Source organism: Apostichopus japonicus, chromosome 16 (genome assembly GCF_037975245.1).
Source record: "Apostichopus japonicus isolate 1M-3 chromosome 16, ASM3797524v1, whole genome shotgun sequence".
NCBI lineage: Eukaryota > Metazoa > Echinodermata > Holothuroidea > Aspidochirotida > Stichopodidae > Apostichopus > Apostichopus japonicus.
This window is the reverse complement of record NC_092576.1, coordinates 2,165,104-2,189,457: the sequence shown is the minus strand read 5'-3', so window position 1 is coordinate 2,189,457 and position 24,354 is coordinate 2,165,104. Positions and strand designations below refer to the sequence as shown.

At 35.2% G+C, this 24,354-nt stretch overlaps 4 protein-coding genes across 16 annotated transcripts in view; 2 read left to right on the top strand and 2 right to left on the bottom strand.

The window, feature by feature from the left end:
- The window catches only part of LOC139983668 (uncharacterized), a 53,556-nt gene extending 44,789 nt beyond the window's left edge, over positions 1-8,767 (top strand). Inside the window, exons 5-8 of the mRNA XM_071997386.1 lie at positions 2,132-2,229; positions 4,338-4,385; positions 4,980-5,005; positions 5,762-8,767. Of these exons, the coding sequence (XP_071853487.1) occupies positions 2,132-2,229; positions 4,338-4,385; positions 4,980-5,005; positions 5,762-5,798 (209 nt within the window). The 3' untranslated portion in view covers positions 5,799-8,767. The remainder of the gene's footprint in view (positions 1-2,131; positions 2,230-4,337; positions 4,386-4,979; positions 5,006-5,761) is intronic.
- The window catches only part of LOC139983661 (very-long-chain 3-oxoacyl-CoA reductase-like), a 262,428-nt gene that overhangs the window by 83,974 nt on the left and 154,100 nt on the right, over positions 1-24,354 (bottom strand). The gene's annotated exons all lie outside the window — the stretch shown is intronic.
- LOC139983648 (uncharacterized) overlaps positions 1-24,354 on the top strand; it is a 180,711-nt gene that overhangs the window by 23,249 nt on the left and 133,108 nt on the right. The window contains exons 1-3 of one of the 12 annotated variants that reach the window (XM_071997339.1): positions 16,038-16,201; positions 19,454-19,720; positions 20,731-22,259. The exons of the other annotated variants lie outside the window; for them this stretch is intronic. Of the exons in view, the coding sequence (XP_071853440.1) occupies positions 19,462-19,720; positions 20,731-22,259 (1,788 nt within the window). The 5' untranslated portion in view covers positions 16,038-16,201; positions 19,454-19,461. Of the gene's footprint in view, positions 1-16,037; positions 16,202-19,453; positions 19,721-20,730; positions 22,260-24,354 lie in introns of those variants that run through there. 12 annotated transcript variants of the gene reach the window in all.
- On the bottom strand, positions 10,820-18,418 carry LOC139983715 (very-long-chain 3-oxoacyl-CoA reductase-like). Its single transcript, XM_071997448.1, has 7 exons — positions 18,409-18,418; positions 14,922-14,983; positions 14,125-14,200; positions 12,992-13,167; positions 12,536-12,579; positions 11,162-11,197; positions 10,820-10,901 (listed from the first exon to the last, which is right to left on the bottom strand). Exons 1-7 carry the CDS (start codon positions 18,416-18,418, stop codon positions 10,832-10,834), a joined length of 474 nt encoding a protein of 157 aa, XP_071853549.1. The 3' UTR covers positions 10,820-10,831.

Below are 24,354 nucleotides of genomic sequence, written 5' to 3'. Positions count from 1 at the left end.
CTTCAATATCAATGAACTACAATGACAGAGAGATTGATTGCTGAATACGTTAAGTGTATTGAATATAGGAATATGTTGTAAAACAGGTTTATTTAGTAATGATAAACTGGCCTATAATTAAGATTAATGATTGTGATAAATTATCAATCTAATTGCAAGTGAGATTGTATCAGCAAGGTTGTTTAAACTTCTGTTTCCTTTGAACCAACTTTCATGTCACTGAAGGTTCTTTTTTTATAAACTATGTCAATTGAAGCTTGTTCACTAAATTCGGTGCTGTTTTGATGAGTTCTTGTCTGCTATACATTGATTTGATGAAGTTCCAAAATACCAAAAGCTTATATATGGCAGTGCAACATCATAGGAGTTTACTGTACACATGTACTGAGTGAGTGGTCATGAGTCATGGCCGTTTTAATCATCAATTAAAACTCTTGGTGATTTACCACCTTATATATAATACAAAACAGTAACTGCAACATTATGACAGTAGTTACAAATTTCACCTTCAGTTCTGCCAAAAGGAAAAACCCATCAATAATTTTACCCAGCTATATGTAAATGATAATATTGTACAGTAGGCTCACAGTTGGATACAACTTATCTCTACGTCTATTAATGAAACAAAATCTTTGTTTCTTCGTTTGCCTGTAAATTAAGCGGCAAACTCTCTCTGGCAACTAAAGAGAAATTGTTATGTTAAATTAACACAATCAGCAGATCAAAGCATTTTTTAAATGTTGTTAATATGTATTTCTGAAAAATACGTCTTCAATCTTGCCTTCCTTTAGTGAAATGGTTAGTGTTCGCTTAGTATTCGCTAATAATCAGACTAAATTTTGGGACACTTTCTTCTATGCACATACATCTATATACCCTACAACATAAGCCATGGAGAATAACGATTTAAAAATGTTAAGCATATGACTATGAATGTAGCAATGTCAGTGCGTATCACTTCTGGTACACACGACCGTATGATCTACAGAGTCTGACCTGAGGTAACATTTTAAAGGGATGCGGCAAATGCATTATCGGTGAAAGAGAACTACCTGAAAGGTACAAAGACACACATGAGTAAAATTAAAGGTCCCATTTACGGAAATTGAAGTTTCAAATCGCCACACGATGACACAGTTTCTCGTGTAATCTGGCATAGAACAGTGATGGAGAAATAACTGTAGATGGAAATCTGGAACAATTTGGAGATACTAAATTCGAGGTGCTGATTCCTTTCTCGTTATAAATACAATGTGGGGGGGGGGGTGATGTGAAAAATGTAGAACATATACATTTATTACAGAAAATTTAAACATATATTTGCAGCCGTTCTGTCACATTCAAGGACATGGTTTAAAAAAAATCACATATCCATTTTTTAATTCATCAAAATTAAACAGTAGATTGCCCTTAAATAATACCAAGTTTAATTACGTTGAGTGTGCCTTATTCTTCTTATAATAATATTTTGTTGAATACAATGTAGGTTTTGTTTTTCTAAGAAATAGTAAACCATCCTTTTTCTTTTGTTTTCGTATCTGTCTCGATTACAGAAGCCTAAAAAATATTGTTCAATACTTTAAATAAATAACAAAAAGAAGGATCAACAAGATAAAAAATAGGTATAGAATTTTTCTGTTGCTTATTTTACAAAAGATAAATATAATATTTACAGTGCATTATGAACATTTCAACGGAGTTTAAAAAAAAAATAGAAAGATTACCGTAATGGTTTTAATGACAAAGTCGGCCATTTTCACCTTAACATTTCAAACACCAAAAATGCTGTTTAAACTGTATTGGCGATGTGTCTCTGATTTGACACACTATTTAATGAATTAGCTATTGATTATCAACCTAATATTGATAATTGTTTCCCTTTAATATATTAAGACATGTGTCAAGTTCGGACGGACTAAAAGGTGGTATAATTTCCATCTTTGGTGTGATGGCATTATGTGAGGGTAATTGTTTATGTCAAATATTCTATATTATATGTATGTGAGTCGGTTCGGTGGTGAGGGTGGGATCAAGGTCCTAAAGGTAACTACGAATTTCCAGTTTTTCAATTATCCATGCATGGTCGAATTACAATATTCACTATAGTCTTTTGTTCCTATCCATTTGACAGTTTTCTGGGATCCTTACGGCTTTGATGAACGCAAGTATCGTCTGGATCTTCAGTATGGTCACTGGCTTTTGAACAAAGATCCTGATTCATTCTTTCCTGTAAGTATGCGTGTGAGTTATCATCACGCTTAAATGTTTACTTCAGTTAGAAGCATAATTTTTATATGTCGTAGACAGTATAAAAGAACTGAAATTCTGCCTAATTCCATCCTTCAGTACGGTATGCATTATAGTTGTTGCCATCAGTTTGCCTCCAACACTAAAGTGTTAAAAATATCCAGATGGAGTGCAGGAATACACATTCCTGTTGCTCTCTATGAGTGTGAGGTTATTGGATTGAAAAGTTTATTTCCCGGCGATAATTTGCGGAATCATACATATGCTGCTTCAACTAATAGAGATTTCCTTCACATTCCTATCGCCCCCTCTCCCACCCTCCCTTTTGCTCAAACATCAGACTGAATCATATATGTAATATTCCGAGCTTTAATTTCGCTTTAAATTACTGAAATTCCCTGTTCCTGTCATTTGGGAATAGAAGTGGACAGTGAATACAGTTTTAAAAGCTTAAAGGACTGTATGTTTTAATTTTTTCATTTGAATCTATGTACTTACCAGAAGTTGATAATACTTCTAGGCATTTCCTAAAATAAGTCGTTAAGTAAGGTCAAATCAAGAGAGTGCAACATATTATGGTTAACCATGGAAATTCCTATTTGTCAAATTGTCATGACTTATTCCTACCCGTCTTCTACTTTGAAAATAAAAACCAAGTTACCTATAAATGATAATTAAATAGTAAATGGTTCCAGGCGCTGCCAGCCTGGCAGCGTAAAGTGAACTTAAATAAAGAAGAGCTACATATTTCCATGTCTTCATTAAAGCTGTTGAACAGATATGTTCCATTAAAGCCTAATTATATATACAAATTTCACTCTTTTCTTCACATAAAAGCTTCTCAATCCCATTTGAAAATAAAAAGAATAACTCAAACACTTTGATAGCAAGAAAAGTACAGAACCGATGACCGAAGAAAACAACTAAAGTGACCACTAAATTATAATATGTTCCTTGATATTAAAACTCCCTAGATTAAAATGTTACATATATCTATTGATAAATAAATGTGTATAGCGAGGTATAGGCAAGGCTGCAGTAAACAACACAAGAAAAGAAATACCCATTGAACAAAGAGCCGTTACTAGAAGGGGTTTGGGGTTGTGACAACCGCCCCCACCCCATTCATCAATGCATTCGGCAAAACTGTGCACCAGTTGGCAAATTGAAGGGAAGAGAAGAAAGAAGGAAGGAATGAAGGAGAGAGAAAAGGAGAAAAGGAAATATGGGAGAAAAACGAGAGAAAATAGAGGCAGCGGTTTACTAAGCGGAAGTTCCGCACCGGGTACAGTCAGATGGTTGCCATGCCACCCGTGCCACAGCCCCCAAAATATAAGAAATAAACACAATATAAATATATAACTATTTACAGGGATGCTAGGGGTGACCATAGACGAAAAGGTGGGAACTTTCAACTATTTTTTTGTAAATCATTGTGGTGGTATATGCCAATCTAAATTATCTACTAAAAGTCAATATTTTGTGCAAAGTGCAGGAAAAATGAAGAAACATTCATTAAAGAATGAGAATTCCTAAACATATCTAAAGTTCAACGATTAGCCAATGATAGCACCAGTTTGCATGTAAACCACCTTACATAACAAAAATATACCCCCCTCCCATGACAGCATCCCCTGCACGGCGAGGAAGGATCATCCCCTGTGTGTGAATTATTCTAAGTATGCAACTGAAGAGAGGGAGGGAGAGGAGAGATAGACGCAAGGAAGGGGTAGTGTACGTAGGAGAGGAGATTGGGATGTCTATCTAGATTGTAGACAACTCTATATTTCTGTATATGAAAAAGTGCAGGTTAAAGTTTCGCCCCATTTTAACACAAAGGTAGCGTAAACCTCAGCATTTCTGTGGGCCTGGACCTCGACTAGTGGACCTTCTAGTTTCAGCGGACACATGCCCACTGGACCCCCCCCCCCCTCCGCTGGACTCACGCTTCGTTTATCAACACTTCTTGTCGATATTTTCTTTGTTAGGCGGCAAAACATGTCACCACCCCCCGCCCCCACGTTTGATGCTTTAACAATGCCTTAGTGAACATAATATTCATTGTCTATTTTCATATGCTTTAATTACAGATGTTGGAAGTAAATGATGAAATAACGGATGCTGATTATGCAAATGAGGTAAAGCATGGAATATTCGTTATATTTGGAAATATCTGTGCATGTGTGGGGGTGTGTGCTTAGGAGTGGGTGTAGAGATGAAGAAGGCTTGCAAGTTCTCACCAGTAATCGATAATTATTGAGATGATTGGGTTTGGTTTAGAAATATTTACTTGCACCATTGCCGTTTCGATGTATGTAAGTTGTATTCATACAGATTGAGTGTAAATAAATGACATATGCCTATTGACGGCATTATTTGTGCACCACTGTCACTAAGCAGCTAAACATTCTATTTGTACATATTTATTTGAATATTCTGGCGTTCATTAATATCAGGACTACATTTTTGTAAAGAATTTGAGTGCAACTCTTATCATTTATCATTTTTTATCTGAAGGAAATTAAAAAGTGAGGCTATGTCATGAAAAATGTACTCCGTAAATGCATCACGAGAGTCAATCATGATATCTCCTTATAACGTATTATATACAGCATCGCAAGTTTATTTTTTCTAATGCTGCATAGTATAGCTCACATTATTAACGAATAATAATACCACAATCGGTATTTTCCAAATATTTCTATTTTATTATTTTACTGTTTCACTTATAGGTCGAAGCCTTCCGAAATCACTACAGGTATGTCAACACTCACAATTTTTGCCCATAAACTAAACGAAACAAACCCTAAATGAAGTGATGTATTACGTGCCCACGCAATATTACTAAAGTTATCTTCTAATGTTACAATGTTCATCAAAATCCATATTTTGGAATGACTTAAACTTGCACAAGTTTTAGACTCTAAATTTATGGAATGTCCAACTTTAACTGCTATTAGAGTATCATGTCATATAACGAGGACTGCAATGTTTATGATGTAAGAAATTCGAATTTTAAACAAATAGATATAATTAATCTATAACAGTAATTTGAGAGAATCTTTGTTTGGTATTCCGGCAATCACTCATCATTCATTAACCTATTGCAATTTTCTTTATCTGAAATTATTGAAAGTATCTACTAGTGAAAATCACCATGGAATTCATGGGGATGGCAACATTCTGAGTTCGAAGAATCATTGCTGTCGGAAATAACATACAAAGTACATTGATAATGATCGTGACCCCCGCCCTGCTCTTAAAAAATATCAAAAGAAAGTTAACCTTAAATATAAAAGGTAAAAACATACACAATGTTGTTTCAATGGATAGAGATTGATATAAAAAATTATATATGTTGATTTCTTTTCATATTCATGTTCTAACATATGAGGTTATAGAACCTACCAGCCTAGATTGAATAGTCATAATAAGCAACATGAATCACTTAGAACAGCTTTTAAAATGATGTCATCTTTTGACACATGTTTATTTGCCTTTATTTTCTTAACAGCAACTCCGACTGGCAACTGAAATATAATGCCTGGTAAGAACATGAAGCCGATGTAGCCGACAGTGTCTCTGATCTGCGTATTTTAGGTCGTTCTTGATTGTCGACTTAACCAACAGTAAATTACTCCAGGACAACATAAATCTCACTGAGGGTTATCTCTCATCCAAGTCTGAACATTCTTAGCATCTCTTGTCATTTCATGTGAATCAAAGTATATAGAGTTAGGGGCGCAGTCTTAGCAATGTTGTATACTTTACCCTCGTAATGATTTGCTCTATGAGTCTCAAAGTAGCTGAAATGTTAAGAACTGTTTTTGTGTGAACTTGCATTCACCTATATTCTGTAGATGAACTTGAGTTACAGTAACATAATGAAAGACGTCAAAAATACAATTTTTTCAATGGAAACTGGCTTAGGAATGGACCGAGGGTATCAAGTCACTAAAATAATGTATATATTTTCTTTAAATCGTGCTCCTAAACATAACCTGCCAATTAATGTTTGATGCAGGTCTATATGGCCTTACTGCTTCCAATTTCAATTGAACCTTGTAATGCATAGTAAGTTGATTGACAAGATAACATAAGGAACATTCGATTGGTAAAACTTGCAGATAGATCCTCGTATAATTTTACATGTAGATAGATTTATAAATTAATAATATAAGATAAATTAACTGTAGCATATTAATTACAATTAATCACTGTTGAATTTAATTATTATTGTTTATGTTGTGAATGTAATCAGTGCTTTGAAAGCAGTTTCGTTTACATATTTTCCCACGATGTAATTTCTTTCGGTTTATGTGAGTTGGTATACATTTAAAGGTATCGGTAGAATATAAATATAAATGCCAAGAGCCAAGTTGACTCGAAAATCAAATTCTTTGTATTACAGAAGAGAATTAGTAATTGTTCAATTGTTTGTATATCGTGAATGAAAATGAAATGGAAACTAAAATATTACTGCATTTGTTCTACGAGAAGATTTTTTTACTAGTAAATTGTTTCCACCTGTACCCAAAAAACGGGGAATAAATGTGGAAAAATGGTGATTGAAAATTACATGACAAGGTGTGCGCATAGCTACATATCAGAATAGCAGATTGTGATTTTGTTTACAAATTAATGCGTGATGGATTACGATCCTTTTTTTTACGGTTACTTTTAATAAATCAACCTTTACTACAACTTGTCCATCCTTTAAAAGATCCATTTAGATATAATTATTCACTTTATAACAATCCAGGTGCTTTATATACCATTTAGTTTAGTGATACATAAGATTTAAATTTACTCTCTTTTCTAAATATGGTAGATGGTCAAATGATTGTCATTCATGATACAGCTTTGAGAAGCATATGTCGTACCATCTATCCACCAAGGATTTCCTTAAGTTTGTAATTTCATCATGTAAGGTGTCAGATTTTGATATTTTGGAACAGGTTCGAAACTTACAGAGTGAGAGATATAGAGAAAGACTGTACGCTTACTTTTGGAACTTTTATTAACTTTAGACATTTAAAGAAAATTAATCATCTTCAAAATGTCAGAAGACTAGACAGTGTTAATAACAGCATCATATAAATTATTACAATATATATAAAGAAGTTGTGTTTGTACATAGCTTTCCATTTGGCCATTTTATTGTGTAACCTATATGCTACGTAATATTTAGTAATAATTTCTAATGTCAGAGGTTAAACGTTAATTAATATGAACAAGTTGTAAATTTACCGTCAGTAGTGATGACCTTTTAGAGGAATGACATATGTGGAAATATCAGTGCTGACGTTATTTTTTTTTCCTTCAAAATACGCATTTTATTTTTAATAACAAATGACTTAAGAAATCATGCTGCTGTACATAGCTTTGTTTTTGAACAATTTTCCTTGTCTAACTTAGCGCATCTCAATAGTTTGGAATATTTAGAATGATACTGTATATGGGAGGGCGGGGCTGCTTTTGAAATCTTTAGTAAGTTTAACCAGTAACAATTGCACTTCGTATCATCCGTTTTAATGTAAAGGTATTATAATTAATAACAGAAACGAACGAAATTGTGCATCTGTATACAGTTTCAATGAAAGCAGTACACCCTGCTCTGCCAAAAAAAAAGAAAAAAAAATATCGTTACGAATGGTATTATTCCATTATTAATTAGATTAAGCCTACTTGTATATGTTTTGTAATGATTAACTTAGCAGGCGTCAATACTTTGGAGTAATTTGGAACGTCTTAAGGAGTTTACGTCTACTTTTGGAACAATCAGTACAGTTTTTGTCTGTTATACAATTCCGAACTAAAATAGAAAATGTGTCAAAGGATTGCAAATATGAATATTCGTTTCGCAAGGTTTTATATAATTAATAACATATAGATAAGAATGTTGTGCTTTTCTTTATAGCGTTTCAATAAAACGCTTCCCCGGAAACAGAAACGACGTTAAAAAAATACAATTATGTTATTGATATATCGAGATTTTCAGAGCAATTTTTTTTATATTAAATGTATACTATAGTTACAGTACGTAGAGCTGTTTCCTTTATTTTTATTTTTGAAGGTCGACCAAGATAATAATTTCAAAAGTTCCAGAGTGCTTGATATTTGTCTGGTTAAATGAATTTACATGGTGATCAATTAAATAACTGCAACAACATTTTGCAAGAGTTTTTTTTTCAATGTCAGCACTTTGTAATATGTTGTAAGTTATTAATTACTATTACAAGGAATCATTGTATTGAATTTCGCGGTGAACTTTATAACATACATGCTGAACATATATATAATTATTAATCAATTACTAGAGCTAAATATCGATATAATTACTTTCTTATTGTAAAGTAATTAATGTTTTGAATATTGGAGTGGACATGATATCCTTCATGTAAAATTTTGCGTTTTGTACTTACTTTTTTACAAACTGGTTGTAGTCCCGACTGTCTAAGGATCATTGCTAGTATACTTATTGGAAAAGTTCTACAATAAATTTGAGATCATAACTTCACTTATGTATCAGCATTTGCCACTTTCGTAATCGTCAAAAAATGGAGTCGCAATGGAGCCAATACAAGGCAACATAAAGCCATTTTAGTTCATAAAACTTACAAGACGAACTGCTCAGACTGGTAAAAAGTTGGAACCTTCCGTAAAAATGCAGCTTTCATGAAAATGTCGTATACTCAGACCCGTTGCTATATATATTTGGGTTACCAACAATTATAGTAGTAGTACAATACCCATGTCATGTAACTTGTGTAGTAGTTTTATACATTATCGTAACATAGGGGAGAGAGCCGAGGAGAGTGCACATCCCTGAAGCCCGGGTTCGCCACGGGTCGGAGTATACTAAGTAACTTAATAAGGTTAACTTCTGTTGTAAGTATTTCCAAATCAAGTACTATATCTTGTTCACAAACTAAAATTGTGCTTTAGAATACAATAAAATGATTTAAACGTATCAAACCGAACTGCGTACTTGACATTTTTTCGTTTCTGTTGTTTCTTCTATTATTAAATAAAATTATTTGAGGAGGTAGTGTCACTATATCTAGTAGACTATGTTCCAAATATTTCGGATGTTTGATACTATAATTTATGTTATGATAAACTCTGTGACAATGCAGTTGCTATTATAGGTAAATACAAAAGCACCCATATTTCACATTTTTTTTACAGTACGTTTTCAATTACATTTGCAAATAACGTCCTAGCTTCTCGATAATACGGTATATCAGCACCAAGAAGAATATTGCCACAATGTGAACATATTGTGACGTATAGTTTCATAGATCGTTACACCGGAACAATGATGCTGACAAACTGCAGCGAGTTTAATGGTGAAGTTATTTCCTTGGCCGAGCGAGCTTTATTCTTCCCTATTTAATCTGAACTATGAATCACTTCATGACCAGCTGACTATACAGATTACAGTTTGTTGGAGGCAAATCCTGGTTGTGGATTGCACTCTAGAAGGGTGTTTGAGGATCAGGCGTGGACCCAGGGGTGTGACTGGTGTACACTGAGAAACTGACAGAAACGGGGATGGAGTGACTCCATCCCCGTTTCTGTCAGTTTCTCTTTGTTCTAAAATTGCTTCAAACACCTTACTTAGCAAGCAACTCTACCAACACCCTGCAAGTGGCCACATATCTGCAGCAGAGACGACCTCTAGAAGAAAATTAATTGTATTAATGTCCATACATTACTAAGGTGATGTTGGTTTAGTTGACGTCTTACTGAGAGACCGGTCGATGATTTCATTATACGACGCCATTAGGAGAGCCTGCTAGACGCCGGACTCCCCCCCCCCCACATACACATATGGTCCTGTGACCTTAGGGAACTGAGGGAGTATTTGATGCACCCTCCACTCTTAAACTCGTAGGCTGAGGGTCCGTTCTGCACGGATGAGATTGGCGCGCCTCCTGTATAGGTAGACAGTCAGTAGACCACCGGTTTGCAAACTTGTTATAATGCAACATACAGCATTTGTTTCCTATTGTTATACAACGTGACGAGAAAGATGATAATTCCCCCTACGCTCCTATATATAAATAATTCCATTCCAGGTGGTAACCCGAGTATTAACAGTGGCGTGCACATTTCAAAACTGGTGAGGGAGGGGAATTCAAAGTCCCCACGACTGATTAAAGTAGACGGCCGAACTTGTGTGCGGATAAAACATTTTATAAGGGGTGAGCTGCCATCGGGTCATTTAAGCCGGTTAGTAGCCTACTTTGCATGAAGAAACACAAGTATATGGTTAGATTTCTAATACGGATATCCAAGATCAAGTGGTCCGAAAATATCCAGGTTATATTGCATATACTTGTCAGAAAGCAAACAACCAAAAAAAGGAAGCAGGCGATTGCGTTGAGAATTGGCAATCTCACTCGAGATAAGAAAATTGTAACTGATGAAAACTTAGGTTTTAGTTTTATGGTTCAAGTTGAATTCTGAGCATCATTCAACTAGAAAATTTCATCTATTTTCTTGTTAGGATGTGTGTTCCAGGGCCTGAACTGGCCCTAGTTGCCTCCATGTAGGAGTGACTTACCTTAGTACTGGATTAAACTGTCAGAAGAGGGGTTGGCAGAGACCCTGCAGCTGATGCAACGTTTATGATCAGACCCTTCTTCCTGTTTGCAGAAAATGGAAAGCAGTCAAAAAGTGATTTAAGATACAGGAGCAGGCTTTATGTCTTTGCAATGCTCAATGATATTTTTGGAGCAACCTCATGTTGTTGAATATTGACCCCTAGCTGACCTCAAACATCCGGAGCAAATTTGGTAATTATCCATCGAAAGTTTGTGGAATAAATTGCCCACAGAGAATAAACCCTAGATGACCACTTGAAACAGGTGAACCAAATGAAAGTTTAAGAAAAGGCTGTATTTACCTGGAAAGCATAGATGGTACAATGAGGTAGGTCATCTGAAGAGAAAAAAGGACAACTCAAAAAGTCTGCTTCACCCAAATATTACCTACTGGATCGTATAAAAAAGTACATCTAAATTACTAAATAGGGCATCTTTGAGAGAGGGGGGAGGGGGTGGGAGGGGGAATACACAGGGCAATGTTTTTGTTCAACTGAGTTTTGATAAAAAATGTTTAATAGAGTTACATTCCAAAAATTCACTATCACTATTTCATTTTCTGTTATTTCGGTTTTAATATTTATTATTTATGTCAAGACATCTGCATGTTTACGTTTAATGTACACCACTCATCGACAACCCTGACAGTGGCTACAGATAAGTAACATTGTTTATTCCTTCAGATAGAGACACAGCAATAAGATGATGTCTCAACAAGAATCAGAAGTTACTAACAAAAACGTTTAATTTATTCACTTTAGTTTGAGATTACCCAACAATATATATCCTCCAGGCAAAAATGTCGAAACAAAAGTAGAAAGTAAATTTATTACAGCAAAAGTATTATTTCTAACTAAATTTTGAGGGAAGGTTATTAATTTGAAGTGTTAATTTTTTTGCTTAAATGCTTTTCTGCAGTTGACAGAGGTTGATTATGACGTCACAATGAAGTCGGTAGGTGAACTTAAACAGAATCTTAAACTACTCAATATTTAATATTTACTACCCATGCTTAAAGCTCTGCCATGTGAGTGGCACTTTCTACAATCTGTTTATATCTTCCACGACAATTTAATAACAGACTAGATATTTGGAAAACAGTAAATATCAGAAAACATAATAATTTCTGCTCCAATTGGTCTTCTATAATGTGCAACAGGATGGTGAAATTGGCCATTAAGGCTTAAAACAAAAACATTATTTGGGACAAACTATTCGATACAATCAGTAACGCTAACCCCATACGAGAAAGACTACTCTGTCTCACAATCCAGTCCACCTCAAATCTCTTTTTAACTAACTGGGCCAAATTAAAAAGGCAGTCCAGCTCAAAAAATTTTCGACTGAGATAATCCCCAAAAATTACTGGTTTGGAGATTAACTTTACTCCTCTCTTACCTGTGTCCCAGTCTACAATCACTTTCCTATCTACCTACGCTAAATGATCAGAATGTTTAAGCACTGCGCCCTCACTTCTTGGGCACCGTCCTTTCTCTTCCTTCTGAATCTACCATTCAAACAATTAATTTCGTGGCTCTCAACGCAAGACTGTTTTAACTGAGATAAAACCAATCCACCCCAAAGTGCAGTGCATATAAAAGTTGTACTGAGTTAGACCAGTCCACCTTTATTTGCATCTTAAATTAAGAAAGACAAAACAAAACAAAAAACAAAACATTGTAGCTGCTAAACAGTTAACATTAATCATTCCCTGAATCAGCTGGAAATGAAAACAATATATATATATATATTTATTCAAATATGTACATTATTAACATTATATATTTTTGTATCTTGATATGCAGGATAAAATTTCATGCTACGTTCACTATTTTATGTTTTCGGCTGATGTGTGCAACATGTGAATGTACATACACAATTCCAGTTTTCAGATGTACATGTACTCTCCTACACATGTACACTTTCAGTTGAAAAAGTTAATCAGTATGTTTAAATATATACAATACTACCTAAATATTGTAAGTTTAGATATGCATGACCTATAACAACCAATATGAACAAGAGATATCTGATGCAGGGCAAAGAACTTTGAAAGTATTCTCTCTTACGTAGTTTCTGTATGATCCATAATACACATAAGATACACTAATGAATTTTACAACAAACTGCACCTTCTCTGGGTCTTCTAACTCATACAAGTATAGCGGATATGGATAAGACATGCCAACGTTGTTAACTAAGACACCAATCTCCAAGCCTTCCAGCTGTTTGCCAATATTTTCATAGATTTCGCTTCCAGACGTAAAGTCAACGGCAATGACCTTGGTTTGTACATTATTCTTAGAGGCTGGTGAGAAGTAATGCAAAATCAGACACTTAACAGAACGGGTAATTCTGAAACAACCAGAAAACAAACGTTTAGTGGTTGCGATGTCTAAACATATTCATTAGTGTGGTAAAGCCATACATGTTAATATACATCTGCAACTAATATACTTGTACACACCAAAATGAAGATGATGTATTGACTAATGCTGCAACATATATAAAGAAAGGTATTAGTAATCAGTTATTGTATTGACAAAGCATCAACCTTTTGATTTGCTGGATAGGATTTTACAGAATATAATTTATGTTCCAATTTCCTAATGCAAGTCCCTTTAAGATTTGTTAATAGGCTATGAGCTCTACATAAGATCTGAAATATTTCGAAAAGCTTTAAGTTATCTGGTATAAATCACGACACAAATTGCCAGTCTGAGACCAATTAAGATAACCTTTTGAACCCCTTCAGCCGATACTGTATATTATGTTAAAAGACTTATAGAGCCCCTTCACAAAATTTATTCTGAAATGAATTTGACCAAACTATTTTCACCAAAAGAAAATCATAGCATTGGAGAATTGACAGTTTTATTGTAGCTTTAATTTTGGAGTTATTTTGTTTAAAAGGGGTTCAGACTTTGACACCTGTTGACCTGTTTAGATTTCTACCAAATTACGATCATTGAACATCTATTTACCAAGTAGTACATTGATTCAAACTTGTGAGGAGAAGTTGTTTCTACAAGCTGTTTTTTTTTTACTATTGTGTTCATACAGTACCGCTGTGTACTTTTGTATGATTTTAACATATATCATGTGCACAGTACATTATATACCCATCTACCGATTAAAAAGTCAGAAAGTTTAGGTGTATGACACTAGTTTAGAACCGATATTTCTTATGTATTTATTTATATAAGGGGGAGAGGGTCACGCAAGAGCCATGTGTGAATTGACATGGAATGACCCCATAACTTACCAATTCTAGAAGCCACCGCATCCAGTTTTGATTCTGTTCTGCTCATGAGAACCACATTAAGACCCTTGGCAGCTAACTGAAAGCAGAATGAGAGCCGAAAAGTACAGCAGGTGCAGGGAATAATGTGTGTGTAGCAGTTTTGAAGATGCTGTACTTTGCCTCTTATTAAATAGAATGGTTTATATACATGTACAAAAACAGCTATACATCATTGCACTGGTAAGACAATTTGTCCAGTTTGAATGCGGTACGATATTGGATCAACTATATCCTGAGATAGTATACAGTACATTTAATTACAGTAGATGAGAGTACATTACAGCACATCACAGTACAGTACACAGTACACACTACAGTCCAGTACAGCACAGTGTAGTGCAGTACAGTACATTATAATTCATTACAGGACTGTACAGTACAGTCCAGTACACAGTACACAGTACAGTCCAGTAAACAGTACAGTACAGTGCAGTAAGTACAGTAGATTACATTACATTACAATAGATGGGTTATATTTAAAGCAGGCAATCGGTGTTTGATACTTGAACATATGTTGTTGTTTTTTGTACACTCTTTGATACAGTTTGTACACTACAATCAGAGAATCATTTAATCCTATTTGAAATGTTCTTTGGATTCAATTACATGTATAGTCACCAATCATGATGGTCTGGTTACTTCCAGGGTCACCTTTAGTGAATACAACATTTTAGACAGGTCTATACAAGATAGATCCGGTAATGTACAACACAACCTGTACCAGAGACCGAAACTTGACAACATTTTATCTCACTTACCTGCACAGCAGTGGACTTCCCAATGCCATCAGTTGATCCTGTAACTACTGCACGTAGACGAGCTTAAACCGTTGTAAAGTCACAACCGTTCAACACCTTACTCTTGATCCCCAACATCGATACCATTCATTAGAATAGTGCTTATTCTATGGCCTTTCAATGTGACATAAAAAACAGAACAGTCCAAAACAATCAAATTAAATTCCTTCGTTCATTCCACTGACTGAGTTTACAGGCGATATTTTATTCCTATTAGATGCTCTTCAGAATGGGGACCCGGCGTTGTATGTAGACTTCTCATTTATAATAAACAACTTAACTATCATGCTGGAATACCTGAATGGTTGGTGTTAGTACTTTGTTGTATAGATAATGGTAAATTAATAGTTAAACACCCACATAATTTACCCTTGCGGACAAAAAAGCTATTGAAAACATAAAGTCCGCGAAAACTGTAAATTTATTATTTATTTTTCGTCATTTAAACAAAAAATACATGGCTCCGTATGCAAAGGACACTAAAAAAGACACTCAACATGCCGTTACTAGATTCATTGAAAGCCAGGTCAGGCGCTAGGACAATGACGTCACATTGATCCTGTTTTGCACTATTTATTTTCCCTAAAGTATAACAGCATCTGAAAACACGCTTCTTTAGCCCACAGGACCTAATTTTCCCGGCTTCCTGAATATTTCCCCCGGAACCCTTATTGGCCGTGTCATCCCATGTTCATCCCATGTCGTCAGGCCTGGTTAACACGTTGGACGTTGTAGGAAACAGTTTTATTAGCAAATTAAGTGAGACTCATTTACTCTTAACTTAATTTGTACCGACTTATGTGATGATAGTTGCCATGGGTACCTGTAAGGGAAATCTGCGATTTCCTAATTTTGAATTTTAATTTTCAACAAAATATGAGGTATAATTTAAGTTAGTCTTACATTATGTACTGCTTTAAAGAAAATGTGAATGCTGGGTAACAATAGCGCTATGAAACCAGTTGAAAGGGTAAAGTCTAACTTCAAATCTGATAAAAAAAACAAGCTGAATAACTACTTGACGAATCTAAATATGAACATCGAGGTCAACCAATAACCAGTAAGATGACCGAGCCGTCTGGTATTCAGCCAGTCGCCAAGATTTATTATTTAGTTTGCACTGAATACCGGCCGTACCTTATTGCTATTTCTTCAAGTAAACAGAAAAGATTGCCGTGATTTCAATTATGCATTTTGATAATCATCTTTCTATCTGACACGGTGAACAACTTTCCTCTTAGGTAAGTCATTTTCTCATGAACATTTCTTGAGTTTATGGTTCATGCATTGTATGTTAAATGGCGGACCTCTCTTCAGTAAGCCTGCGAGGTAGATAGTTTGATAGCTATTTTCAATCGACAAAAAATTCACTTGAAGAAAGTGGAAAATCGTATAAATACACAAAAATCGTCATTCACTATGTCCGTTCCTTTGTCCAGACCAACTTGTTAATGTTAATTCGTTATTAATTTGTAAATTTAAAATATTTTAAAGTTAAAAACTTTTAACTTCATGTGAACATCATAACTTCCATACATAACATGTAACATCATATGGCGTTGACATTTCTCAAGTAATTTAACTTGCATTCTTTTCAGGTTCTAAGCATTAATATATTATTACTGTAACAATGTTATCAAGTATGAAGATAACAATTATGCTAAATGTAGAGATTCGATGTAACATTATATCAAGAATTAGTACACAGAAAGAAGATATTCACAAATGCAAAATACTCATTAGATAGGAAGGGAGGAAACTAACAATGGCACAGAGAGTATCCGAGATTTTAAATTCTTTCGTAAGAATGATTGTAAACTTATGTCATATCCACATAATTATAGTGTTTAACGATACTTGGATAGAACTGTTAACTTCTGCTTTGCCTGCCTCGTTAATTCTCTTTTGATAATTCCCTCAATTCATATCAAGAGCAATGGTTTGCACTAACGAACCGAAATATTTTAAACTTCAGTTTTATGATTCATTATTGTTTTCTTAAAAAAAAAATCTATCCATTGAATGTAACCCTTCATGCCTATTATTGGTTACAGTTATACTGTAATATTGAACTGTAACTGTGATAGTATAAATATCTGAATAGATAGAGTGTTATTTGTTCGTGTTATACTTACTGTTAATAAATCAAACTACAGACTCATATGGATTGATCTAAAGTAGTAACATGCATTAGAATATTACCTAATAATACAGGACAAAATACAATGAAATTTAACACCGGCCTTCCATGACTAAAATGTATCATACATTAAGACTTATACAATTATACAATAACATGCGAAAATACTTTAATTGTAACTTTCTATATCATGTTTCTCAGAAATGTCTATAGCTAAAAGGGTCTTCCTGTGAATATTGGCAGTATACAAATATAATTATACTACACATTTCAAAACGGTCTTCAGCTGACATCTGTTTTTTTTATATTCAAGATGAGTTTGTTTGTATTTTCAGTTGACATTTTTTTTCTTCTTCTTTTCTCTAAATGTCACTACATCATTTTCTCTGTTTCATTAAACATCTGGGCAAAGAAATGGTATACTATTTTAAAGATTAAAGGTGAAATTGATAACATAAATCCCATTTTGCCACAAAACATATTTTAATTTGAATTCAGCATTCATGACAGCAAATTCTCTATCAGATCATGTAAAAAGTAGAATCTTCCGAACTATACATTCGGTTTTAAATTAGTCTTATACTATAGAGGAATATCTCTGTTTGTGTTTTATTATTAATTTTCTGCAGATAAAATGCTAATTTGTGTTTATTCGGTTCTATTCATTTTCGGTTTGGGTGGACTTAGACCTTGCTGGTGTTTGTTCTGCCGAGTGCACTGGTTTACAAAACCGACAAAAGCATAAAAACCATTTGATCTTTTAAGATAACAATTTATTTGCAGTCCAATCATTTCATATTCTCACTGCGAGCTCAAATATATTAGTTAAAGGAGCATTATGTCAATACGTCCAAACCAAATTATATGCATGTTTAATGTGATTATAAACTGAGCTGTATAATTCACAACGTTTGTGATCTCTACGTATCTACAAACGTTTGAATCTCGCTCTAGCTTTTTAATTTATGTGTTGCTTTTACAAACTGAATCTGCACATAAGCTGCAACAGCTCTTCATGTCATACTATAGATCGAGGTGTCGAAGGCCAAACGTTTACTTGGTTGCCTGATAATAATATATTTCTATCTATAGATCTTAAAAATCCTCGTAAAATAGTCTACCTTTTAGATGTTTTCTGGAAAATTTTGCCTTATATTAGTTTGATCTTCTATAACTAACTGTTTGAAGGGTAAAGTTTAAAGTATAAAATCTGATGAAGAGCAATTAGACAAATATATAAATATGAACCTTGAGCTCAGTCAATAACCAAATTAAGATTACAAAACGTTTACTATTCGGTTGGTATACCGTTCGCCATTTTGATTATGCTCTTGTAAGAGAATGCTCTCATTTCCATTATGTAGATCATTGTTTTATGAACTTGCTGAATCTCGTGAGCAAAGTTTTTTTTTCTATTGCATTGGATCACCAGACCATGCTTCATGTAGCCACATATTGATTCTTCTTTACACGTATTAAATATTGGCAGGGTGGTCTGTAATTGAAACTATAAATTGGATTCTTAGGAATCTAAAATACTTGGTTTGGTGGGACTGTTTTGATATTCTGGATATTTGGGTGTCAGCATTTTATCGATAATTGGTTCTGTTGTTTAAACAATTCGGTAAAGAAGGGTTTTACAAACATGTTTCTATACGATTATTTGCTAAAAGCGGAATACAAATCTCACAGTAGTAACTGTTATAGACAATACTATGTTGTTAACGATCTTTAATGAAACAGTCAAGAAGTATTTTACATACAATTCGTGATCTAGGTGAATATAATTCCGCTCATGTACCAGTAAATATAAGCGGTATTTGAAATAATGAATCAAGATCGAATTGCTGCAGTATATAGAAGTCTGTGAAGTAGAAACTACAGAATCTTGAATGTTACCGCTGCTTTGGTCGAGTGGATAACGGCAGCGGTATTTGAAGCAATGGACATAGCAATCGAGGGGTTTGGGTTCGATCACTGATCGAGTCATAGTAAGGTGGGGTTTTCATCCAAGAGCAATCTAAGGTCCCATCTGAAATTACTTTCTAAATTGAAAAGACTCCAAACTTAAATAGAAGTGCTGAATCCTTCAGGCTTCTCCCACATTCTTGGTCGCTTAAAAATAAGTACCTGACTGTTATTATAAATTTTTCCAACGTGCTTTTCGGTGCATTATGGTTGTTTTTAGTTAGTTTGAGTTTGTGAGTTTAATATTTTAAGCTCCTTTTTCGAGTTCGTTTTTACGTGGTTATAAACACACATACTTCATAAGCTATTTTACATATTAATGAGCTGTATATCTTTAATCAGGCTATATCGATTTTGACTGGGTTTCTTCCGTTAATTATTCAAGGAAAAAAGATGGGAAATCGAAGTTCGAAGAGAGAAGTGAAAACAGACACAACACCAGGAGCTAATCGGAACTCACAAACACCTGAACTGAGGGATGCGGCGTCACCAAGACAACCATTTCAAAGTGAAGCATCTGCATCACAATTTGAGAGTATTCCACACCGTGAGACCCCCGCAGCATCATCTTCAACAAACACAAACCTCCGATCATCTGATAAACAAACTATCCCTGTCAGAAAGAAGTATTCAGACCCACTGACTATAGAAGGTAAGCAATATTGTTTAGTTTTGCAGCATCACCTGCTACAGCCTTACGATTTATTAGTGACTATAGTGACAATAGTTTTACTTGTTTGATTCAGGGATTGGGAGGGAACGAGGAGGTAGGGGCATGTAAAGACAGATTACTGACGACTTTATCAGCCAATGACTAATCTCGTCCCCATATGCACAGCGTTCTTTTCCTAAAAAAAATTGTTTAGGTAGGAATGCCATTCACTTTAATGTGGTGGTGTCAACTTCAGCTTATTAACTTCAGTAACTTCAAAGTCAGTATTGAGGTGTCACTTGATTGTATAATGAAAAATCTCGAGTTGTGATGCAATGTAAAATGGCCCACACTTGTTATCTAAAAGGTAGTCTCACAACTACATTACCACATCTCGTTTTTTCACGTGATTCAATGGTTAAATCCTTGCTTGACGTATGCGTCTAGTCTATTTTCTTGTTCATATAGCTTTGATATTTCTAAACCGTCATACCACATTTCTTGTTTGCAACTCCGTTTGTTTTACTTAAGGTGTATCTTAAACTTATTTAAAATACATAAGATACCCGTTCCATGAAACATCCATGTGATCGAAGCCTTTGGATTTAGGAAGTTAAAGCACAGATTCACATAGTACTCCTATAGTTATTTGTCCTCTACCCTTACACCATTAAGAAAAATAAAGAAACGAAATGTAAATTGAATTTAACATATGGATTCTAATGCACCTAACTGACGGAACGAAAATAATACCAAGTATACACCAACTCTACTCAGGTTAATATGCGTATTATATTTAACAATTAACACCAATATTAATTTTTATCGTACTACTTACACCAACATGGGGAAACACTCTAAAATGCGTTGTTAGATCAACTGACCAGTCGGTTTTTCAACGATCAATGATTGCATTACTTTATATATAAACAAAGAATCTGTCTTGTTGTTGGTTGTGTTGGCCTGTTTGTTTCGTTTATTAATTATTGTTTGTTTTATTTTTCTCATAGATAAGAAACAAATACTAATCGATGGGCTTAAAGAGAAGTATAAACTTTATTATGACTCCGTAAAACCTTTACCCTATATACAAGACAGACTTTATTGTGTAAATACGATATTTGTCGAGAGTGGTGTGGTTGCATTGAGTGACAGTGCTACATCGTATGGTAAAGATGCATCATGGGAACAGTTAGATTCTTACAAGAACATTTTCAATGATCCTCATAGGAGGTCTAACAGACGTATCATCGAAGGAGAGCCTGGGTATGGGAAGTCTACTCTTACCCTGCAGTTAGCATATGACTGGTGTAATGGTGTCCAAGATTCACCTCTCGATGACGTAGAGATTCTTATTTTACTCAGACTTAGACAGTTGGGTAATGTTCCGTCTATCTATAGAGCGATCAAGCGATATTTGGTGCCAAGGGAACACCGGGTCAAGGAGAGAGACATCAAGGAGATACTCGAGAGTTGCAAGTCTGTAGCATTTCAGTTAGATGGCTATGATGAATACCCAGGGAGAGACACCAACGGTAATGGTGAGGAAAATGACGTAGGACGCATTATCAAGTACAAGATGTTCCAAGAATCTGACGTTACCTTGACAACCAGGTATCTACCGAATGAGTATGACAGAGCAACAACCAAACGATTTAAACTTACTGGTTTTGATGAGACTGCGCGTGATCAGTACATCCGTAAGGCTGTTTGTGGAGATGATGAACAAGCTATTGCTAAAATTAAGAAAGGTCTCAAAGAAAACGTCATTCTTGATGACCTCTGCCAGATTCCTCTATTATTCACTATGTTCTCTCACATGACTCATGAAATAGAGGGTTTTCAAAAATTTAAATCTGTTACTGACTTCCTACGCCACGCGATGAATTGCTTTCACAGTCACACGAGAAACAAATCCAAAGATTTCAATGCTAAAGAATACTCAAAGTTCTTAGAAAATAATCACAATGAACTTGATAAAATCGCTTTCGAAGGGCTCAGTAAAGAGAATCAACAGATAGTATGGAGCCAAGCAGAATTCCTTCAGCGACTCGGTCAAGATTTTTATGATCAGTTCATTCTTGTTGGTATCCTAGTAGAGGAAGAGATGTATGATATTGCAGATGGACAGACTCCTGGTAAGAGCGATAAGATGAAGATTGAAGTAAGGTTTTACCATAAACTATTCTGTGAATGGTTCGCGTCATTTCGTGTGGTGGATATCCTCTGCAAGGTGGAAGATTCAGCTGACTTGGAACCAATTCTTGGGAAGATGGATCCATTTGATCTCCAGTACGTCTTTCGATTCGCTTGTGGGTTGAATTCCACCGCTGGCAAGAAAATCATCGAATATTTGAAAAGCAAGAAAGATGGAGACAAGTTTGCAATCCTTTGCATCTTAGAACAGAGTGGAAATGTTGAAGGCATCGTAGACACTGTCAAAGAGCTATGTTCTGAAATGATCACCATCAGTTTAGTGCACAGCAAGTTACTGCAGAGGTCGACCATACAGCTTCTGCAGATAGCATCAAGTCATGAAGTAAGTATACTTTATATACTTATGTCACCTACTGTATTGTTGAATGTTAACCATATTATATGGAATTTATATTTGGTTGTCTAAAAAAACCGAAAGAGAGGTCCCACTGTAGTCCTAGTATACATAATTGTCGACATTTGTATTCATTTAGGGTGTAGCATACACTCTGATAAGGAAAACAAGTCCACCTGCAGCATAGCAGTATTAAAAACCACTTTATCAAGATCAATTAACCAAGTTATTTATATTTGCTTTAATAGTGCATAGCTAACAAAATCAAAGCAAGTTCAAATTGTATGTTACAATTAAAGCATTAAAAATAATTTATATTGATCTCAACCAATCAGCCTCAACGGTACGCTTCATTCTGAAACACTGGAACTGGAAGACTGAAGTTAGTTTGTACTTGTATGAAGCAGCAATTAGAATTATGCTTATTGAGCAGATACCTATATCAACGTAAACTAAAAGAAAACTAAAAGAGATAGATAGCTATATGAATAATCAGAGGTATGTACAACGATTATAACTGAATGCTAAGAATTGTCATTCATCGAGCAAAATATCAAGTTTGATAACATACTTGGGAATAGTACGAAGAGTAATAATTCGCAGAAATATATTCAGCTTGTGTACGGAAACAGATCAGGTATCTGTAAGAATAGATGAAACAAAAGTATTGGGAATTTATTTTATGCCATACGCAAGCCGCAAACTAATTAATCGGACATTCATGTGTATTGTAGATACCTTTGGCCTGGTACTATTATAGCTATTCAGTACATTGGCACTGTCACAGCTATTCAGTACCCTGACGCTGTCGCAGCTATTCAGTATCTTGCTACTATCACAGCTACTCAGTAGGCTGGTACTATCATATCTATTAAGTAACCTGACACTTTCGGGCTACTCAGTACACTGGCACTGTCGCTGCTTATAAAAACATTGGTACTGTCAAACTAATCATTACTCATGCACTTTCAGATCTACTCATGTACACCTGGAACTGTCAGGGATACTCGGTACCCTGACACTGTCACAACTACTTACGACCTTGGTACTTTCACAACTACTCAGTTGTCATGGTACTGTCAAAACGACTCATTATCCTGCCACTATCACTGTTACGAAGTACCTTGACACTGCCAGAGCTTCTAAGTAACTTGGCACTTTCACAACTACTCGGTTGCCATGGTACTATCAAAATTACTAAGTATTCTGGCACTGTCACATATGTAGGTTCCCCGGAACTGTCACAACTAGGCAATACCCTACTACTGTCTCAACTACTCAGTACATTGACACTGTCTAAGCTACTCAGTACTTACGCACTGTCACACCTACTCTGTACCTCTAGCACTGTCAGGGATACTCAGTATCCTGGAACTGTCACAGTTACTCAGTACCTTGACACTGTCACAACTACTAAGTACCTTGGCAGTGTCACAACTTCTCATTTGGCATGGTACTCTCACATCTACTCAGTATCCTTGCACTGTCAGAGCTGTAGGTACCTTGAAAGTGTCGCAGCTAGTTAGTACCCTACTACAGTCACAGCTACTCAGTACCACGGCATTGTCACTGTTAATCAGTACACTTGGCACTGCCAGGGATACTCAGTACCCCTGGTACCATCAGAGCTACTCACTACCCTGCCACTGTCACATATAGTCATTACCTTGGCAATACTACATCAAATCATATCACTGGTGCTATACCAAAGCTCATCAGTATTTTTACACTGTCACCTCTACTCAGTACATTGTTACTGTCAGCGACGTAGCCAGGAATTTGAAAGGGGGGGAGCACTTTTTGCGATTGATATGGATTTTCAAAGTTGTAGGCACGACTATCTGAGCGGAGCGCCACCATCGGTTGGCGCGGAGCGTGGAAGAAAATTTTTGGTTTTACAAACCCCCCAGATGGCCGGAAACGGCCCTTCCCGAATGTTCATTCTGGTTCCCTGGCCTCTTGCTAACTTGAGACACCTCATTCAATATCACTTTTAAACCCCCCAAAACAAACGAGTTAAAATAGTACGTAATTCAATAATACATAATGTATTAAAATTAGCAAGGAACACAAGGACGGCGGA